Genomic DNA, 7,377 nt, shown 5'->3' with positions numbered 1-7,377 from the left:
GAATCACAATCCAACTTTTACAATACAGCCGTTTATTTCAGCTTTTAAATTTTAATTATAATCTAGTTTTTACTATCTAAATAAATAGGACTTACCTGAGCACACGGGCACTTTCAGTCTCCTCGTTCAAGAGAAGATATTTTTGTCACGTCAGAGGATTGTCACACTGACTTGCCACTTCAAATTGTCCTTTGTTGGATGTAGTAACGGTATGTTAAATCTGTAGTTTTTTAAAATAGATGTCTACATTTATAAATATTAATATATATATATATATATATATATATAGGAAAACTAGTATGTACTCCTGGGTGTATGTACTCCCACCTCTCGTATACCACTTTTACACGTGTGTTATACTTCTTTATCACTTTAAATATACTTTATTAGTAATTATAAGATACTACAATACAAATTCCACGAAAATTTTTATGAAATTCCATGATTTTTATCATAATTTGCGTATATACTTCTTTTATGTATAAAAAAGAGTATATAGCAAAAATGAAAGGTTAACATTGAATTTTTTTTCATACAATTCATATTGGAGTATCTTAGAATTAGTATTAGAGTATACTAAAAATGATAAAAGAGTATAAAATATTTGTTTAGGTGGTATATTGCATGTGGGAGTACATACTCCTAGGAGTATAGAATAGGTGTCCTATATATATATATATATATATATATAAGACGGCCATGTTCGGTTTCAAAGGTTTTGGACTTCAGTAACTGCAGCCGTTTGAGCCCAATCTTCTCGAGCCCATGGCCATCCCAAATTCCCAATAGCCGTCAGAACAGACAAGGTCATTTCAGCACAAAATATTTCGGCTCAGTTACACAAATTGAGGACTCTGGGTCTCATTGGCCCAACCATGTTCTTATGTAAAGATAGTTGGCAAGGCGCCTTTAAAGAGATTTGGATGGGCCGTTCCTAACATTTTTTAGAGCGGTAATGCTCTCCAAAAGAACGTCCGGGCGAATAAAAATCTCCGGACGCTTCGCTGGCTGCTTGCATGGGCCTCACCGTTTTTCTTTCTTACTAATCGATACCCGGGGTCCCGGACTCGCCTCTCGAACGTGAGCTTCTATTCTGCCGTAGCCTCAAACAAAGTTCGCGTCCGCAGCCCCGTCAACCAGTGCGCGCTCCAGCCTCGGCCAACCCTACCGTCATCGCCGGCGTCGTGCCGCCCATCCCCATCCGCCACCATTTCCTCTTGTCGGGACGGATCCTCCTTCAGCGCGCCGGCCAGCCCCATGCACCACCTCATCCTCTCGTCCTCGGCCTCGGCCCCCACCGGGCCCGATGTGGGGCTGCAGTTGCGCAGGCGATGCATAGTTTGAGCTCGGGAGTTTTGGCGGGCCCATGATTTCCGCCGACGAGCTTTCTACGATGGCCAGATCCGGAGAAGGGCGCGTCAGCTGCTACTAAAGGACGATCCTGGTCTTGGTCAAGGAGGATTGATATGGAGATTTTTCTTGTTGACATCTACTATGCTCTTAATTTATAACCGTAAGCGTACGGATTAGCTGTAATTTTTTCCTATTTTAAGTGAATAAGTATGGAACGCAACACATTGTATTCATCATGTCGATGTACTTTACTACTTCAAGGAATTCCAAAAATACGAAGAGGTGAGTAGAACATAGCATTTTTATTCACAGATAAACGCTCGCTCCTCTGATCAGCCACACCTGTTAGTTGCATTGGCAGGACCAAGGTTTGCCCCCACATCATGTCCTTGCACCTCATCTAGCACCGTTTCACCATCCTCCAAACGATAGTTTGTCCACTTTTGTGTTCATCAATTCCCCAACTCTCTACATATACCTAGCTTGAGCAAGCAATACAAATGATCAATCATGCTCAGTCGCTAGCTTTATGTACCTCTTCTAACTCAAGGTTCCATTTATCGGGAATAACTCACTACAGTATTGATTTTTAGCTCTTGTTACTCAAGATCAAGTTTGAAATCCCGTATTAACCAGTTGTACAATGCTCTCAAAAATTATTTATCTTGCTCTAGCTATACCCTTATCTACCGACTGAAATCTCGACAAATTTACTCTATCTAAACCATAAGCAATGTTCCCTTCTCTAAAGAAAAATCTTGAAATACAACTTGTCTAACATATTTGTCCATGATTGAAAAAAAAACTATATCATTATTTTGACTTACAATAACTAAATACAGAAAAATACTAAACTCTCAGTACTAGATCTAAAATAACAGTACACAAAATATACTCTACCTTGCTTTAAAAAGCTAACACTAATTCCTACAAAATAACAGTACAGCTACACCTAAATAACATTACAACCTAGATCCAGATCTAGATTTGATGAAAACCTAATAAGTTTGCAAAATAGAGTAACAAGATTAGGTAACTCACTTATGAGTAAGAAAATCAAATCTGACAAGGGCTCGTCACTCTTCTCTTCCTTTCCTCTCTCCTTCCCTTCTTTTCTCTTCCCTTTTTCTCTTTTTCGATTAAAAAGATAATTTTAACTGAATTTTGGCCTTCTATAGATTAGGCCAAGAATCGTCTATTAAACGGGTAATTAATTTTCACAACAACGAATTGTTCATCTATTGAGAAAATTGTTAGAACATATTACTCGTTCAACGGACGATACGTTCATTTGATCCCACTAGACACATAGAGGAGCACGGACAAGAGAATTTTGAACCTATAGCAAGTCCAGCTGGCATTCCATGAAATGGCCTTGATGACAGCTTAGCATGCACTGTAGCCTTTCCACACCCTCTCACTGGGCAAGGAAATTTATCTCCTATAAGAGGATGATTTTGGTATATCTCGTCCGTTCTGTGAGTAATATTTATATTTAGCCAATTGAAATGCGACAAGAGCCTATTTTTGCTCATTTAAAAATAGCCATATATTTCTGATAATTTTAAAAATTAAAAATATATAGATAATAATTGTCTCAATAGCCGTCAGAACAAACAAAGTCAATTTCAGCCCAGAAAGTTTCGGCTTAGTTACATATTCAGGCTCTACGCCTGATAGGCCCAACTATGTGCTTATGTAACGAGATTCTTCAACAGGGATGTGGATCAAAAAAACCCAAAGTTGGATAAAATGATACCATGAAAACACAAAGTTTCTCTTTAAAAAAATAAAACACAAAATCGAGTAGTTTCGCGCTGTTCTTTGGAAAATTGGAAACCACAACACTAATACGAAACACATACGTATTCTCGTATTACAAGTAAAAGGTACCAATCACATATATATTGTTCCGGGTTCACAACTCAGACGACAACCCAGACCAAGAAAAAAACACAAAATTATTAGCCAAGAGGACACCAACAAACAAGAAAAAAAAAATAGAAATTCTCTGGGTGATCGGCGACGGGCGGGCCCAGGGAAGAAAGAAATGCAGGAGGATCGTATCGGAGGGAACGAAACCGCGATCCCATGCGTGGCGGCGACTAAATATTCGAGGCGTAGAGACTACTACGTGGTGGTTGTTGTTTCGCTGTCGGGTGCTTGAACCGTGGGCGTAATCGGTTTACAGGCCTTGCTCTACGAGGTAGTCGCCGAGCCTCTCGACCACCATGTTGCACTGCCCGGGGGTCATCGGCTCGTCGTAGATGCCGATCACCAGCGCCTGCCCGGTCTTCTTCACGGTGACGCCTCCTGATCCCTGCAAAAGTTGCAGAAAACAAAGTGCTGGTTACAATTCAATTTGGCTCTGCGCAGCTGTAATGTGAAACAGGCGAGGGATCAGGCGGAGAGATCGAGATGGCGATATATCCGGGGATGGATCGGTGGTTAATTTGTTACCTTCTTTCCGCGGATGACGGCGCCGGGTTCGCCTTGGATGACCATGTACTTGGTGGGGCCGAGGAACAGGCCGGTCGGGGCGAGGAACCCTGGCTCGTCGAAGTCCTTCATGATGTTGGTCATCTCCTCGGGCTTGAACTGCCATGCCATGCACAGATCACACAGATCAGCCGTGATCGGTTGCCGATGCGAAGCAAGAACGAAGGAACACACCACTTACCGACGGGAAGTTGGCGCTCTGAGCCCAGACGGTGCCGTCGTGTCCGATGATGGCGGCGGAGGTGAGGTGGTGGCCCTCGATCTCGCACATCAGGTGGTCGTCCACGTACGTCTGCCACGACATCTTCGCACTCGGGTTCCTTGCTCGCCGCGAACCAAGGGACGATCAAGCTCGATCGATCTCTGGCGGTGCCGTGTGGTTGCACGGTGGTGACGCTCACGTAACTCTGGCCGGGGATGGTCGTGGTATAAATAGAGATCGAGTGGGAGATCGACGCGCGGCGAGGCGGGGAACTGGACCGCCACTACTTCCGTCCCAACCACCCGTTCCATCTTTAGCTCGCCCTTCAACCTCGCCTCCTCCTTTGGTGCGCTGCTCGCCACTGGTCGCGCCCCCACGCCAGTGGGAATGGACGTGCCAGAGAGGCTGTACATCTGATGGCCTGCACTGCAACTCGTACTGCCGAGTGGCTGCTGGGCCATCCGAATCTTTACTTTCCATGCCGCCTGCACGATGCACCCACCCTGGCCGAAAGCAGTCGCCAAGCTGCCACGCTGGGCTGGGATTCCTGAATCCTAAGCCCATTACATTCTGAATTGCAGGGCGGACAACTCACTCGGATGACAACGGCGACGCTTAGATCATCTTCAACCATATTTCATTTCGTTCTCTTTCCGATTTTCTTCTCCGTTCTTATTTCCTTTATTTCCTCTCATCTCCAACAGCTTCCTATCAAGGGGAATCGCGAAGAGAAAGGAGAGAGAATTCTGTCTTGAAGGGAATAACCCTGAGAATCCTGTCGTGACGAGAACGGTGAAGTGAAACCGTTAGAGCGCTGAAGGGAACGAAAATTCCGTCGTAAAGGGATTTCAGTTCTTGAAGGAAAACCGTTAGAGATAGTCTTACGTTGAAGGGATTCCTTGTCGAGATGGTTATGAAATCGACTTTGCTGCCTTACCAAGGCACAAGTTCCCTTCCATGGAGATAATTGAAAGTATTTCTTGACAATCATATTGTTTTTGCAAGATCCCAAGCCTTCAGCGAAGATCTAAGAAAGCACGTTCGTCGCATAAAGGACTTGATGGTAACAAGTTGTTCATCTGGGATTTTTAATGTAAAAGTTAGGTACTCATGTTCTTTTCCCACTATTATTACTTGTTTCGTCATAAATACTTATTTTTTTTGTTTTTTTATAGTTTTCAATATGCAACTTTGATCATTATTTTTTAAATATAGTTAGAATATATAATAAAATTATAATATTATAAAAATATTTTTCAAGATAAATCTACGGATATAATTTATGTTTTCAAACTAAATATTTTAAAAATTATTAACGGTCAAAATTTTAAAAATTTAACTTAGATCTTGTTAGCGATAAGTATTTATGCTCGAAGAGAGTAATATATCGTAGGGTCTTTTTTAAAAAACACAACATATTTTTTCGTTCTCCTAAAAATCATTATGCTTCCTAAAAAAAATAATTATGCAACATTTTTAAAGGGAAGCATCTATACAGCTGAAAAGGGGACAGAAGATGGGCAACACACAGAGAGCGTAATAATGAACTCCAGGACCTCTCTGACAACTGACACTGGAGCTTTCAACAATCCATTGATGGTCCAGCTGCTCCACAAGGATTTGGCGAAGTACTTCCCAGCTTATTATTGCCATCCAATAATCGAGTCCCCATCAGGATTAAAGTTACCAATCGGATCTCGATTATCAAGCTCTAACGGTAAAAAAAATCACGATAACCGTAGTTACCAATCAAAAATTTAAAAAAAATTAGATAAAAATTATTTGGTAAAATTTAAAATTTGGAAAAAAATCGTGATTTTAGCCGTTCGGTAACCGGTCGGTTTGGATCGGTTACCGAGCGGTTTTTACGATTTATCGAGCGTTTTTCTCGAATTTTTTGTTTTCTCGATAACCGCTCGGTTTTCTCGATTTATCGAGCCATTTTCTCAATTTTCAGTGAAGTTCAACAAAAAAACCCAAAAATTATCTCAATCTTCTAAAATCAATAACTAATTCATCTGAGCTTCAAATCAAGTGAAACAAATTTTGTTGGTTTCCTTATGACATGATCTACATGATAAAAATATTTATACTCATAAAAATGTTTAAAATTTTCTGTAAGAAATTGTATTGTTAAACAAAGTTAAATGCATAGTTTACTCTTTGCTAATCCAAAAATCATGAAACTAATTTTGTTAGTCTTCTTACATGATCCCATGTCTTTTAAAAATACATAAACTCATGAATTAGTTATTGTAACATGCATGATTGTGTAAATGTGTTGCGACTAGATTAATTCATAACTGACCCATCACACCTCAAAAATTAGTGAAACCACTTTAATTAGCTTATTTATACTATGATTTACATAGAAAAAATAATAGTAGATATGAAAAGTTAATTACAGTGATGTTTCTTAACATATTCACTTTATGCTTGTGAACTTTGTAAAAATGATAGAGAAATTAATAAAACTCTAAATAAAGTGAAATTAATTTTAAAGATTCTCTTAAAATACGTTTTATACAAGAAAAATATGTGTTTGTATTTTACAATTTTCCTTAACATGAGTTAATAACTGAGCCGCAACCGCTTCAATTTTTTTCTTTTTTTTCAAACTTCCTCCCTATAGAATATTACGCAAAAGACATTATTTTTGAAAACTTTTTTCACAGAAGGTCTTAGAATTGTGTCTAGTTTTTCTAAGATTTTTTTGAATTTTTTATTTTTTTTTATTTTTTTCGAATTTTTTGAATTCAAATTCGGTTACCGTTCGGTTTCTGAAACCGGACCGGACCGAGAAGGTCAGTAACCGCGATTTTTGGGCGGTTACCGACACATTTGTGAACCGTGGTCCCCACATGCTTGAGTGTGTGAATGCTGGCACAAGACAGCTAAAATTTATAAGCTTTTACTAAAAAGTGGTTTTGTTAAAAGCTGCTTATAGCTTTTGATTTTTACGATAAATTTTTAGATTCTCAGTGTAATAAAAACCCAAAAATTTATTCTTAGCTAGCTTTTGATTTTTACGATAAATTTGTAGATTCTCAGCATAATAAAAACCCAAAAAATCATTCTTAGCTAGCTTATCAACTTTTAGTTCATTTTATTAAAGATCATATTTTCAAATTTTCAAAAGCTAACAATAAACCAATCTGTTTGTTTCACCTTTTAGCTCGTGAGAAGCAGAAACCATCGATGAGCTGAAACAAACCTAGCCAAAATTACTAACAGCAATATATTCTCACATACCACCAACTTCAGAAAAAATGGAACCATGCGATCGAGTTTATCGATGCTACCATTGATGTAAAATGCAGTGA

At 39.4% G+C, this 7,377-nt stretch overlaps 1 protein-coding gene across 1 annotated transcript; it reads right to left on the bottom strand.

Moving 5' to 3' along the window:
• Positions 1–3,201: 3,201 nt before the first annotated feature.
• On the bottom strand, positions 3,202–4,337 carry LOC133920067 (profilin-A-like). Its single transcript, XM_062364713.1, has 3 exons — positions 4,034–4,337; positions 3,814–3,951; positions 3,202–3,673 (listed from the first exon to the last, which is right to left on the bottom strand). Exons 1-3 carry the CDS (start codon positions 4,154–4,156, stop codon positions 3,539–3,541), a joined length of 396 nt encoding a protein of 131 aa, XP_062220697.1. The 5' UTR covers positions 4,157–4,337; the 3' UTR covers positions 3,202–3,538.
• Positions 4,338–7,377: the final 3,040 nt, after the last annotated feature.

Source organism: Phragmites australis, chromosome 1, assembly GCF_958298935.1.
Source record: "Phragmites australis chromosome 1, lpPhrAust1.1, whole genome shotgun sequence".
Taxonomy (NCBI): domain Eukaryota; kingdom Viridiplantae; phylum Streptophyta; class Magnoliopsida; order Poales; family Poaceae; genus Phragmites; species Phragmites australis.
Note: the sequence above shows the minus strand (reverse complement) of the source record. Positions and strands in the feature narration are given on the sequence as shown.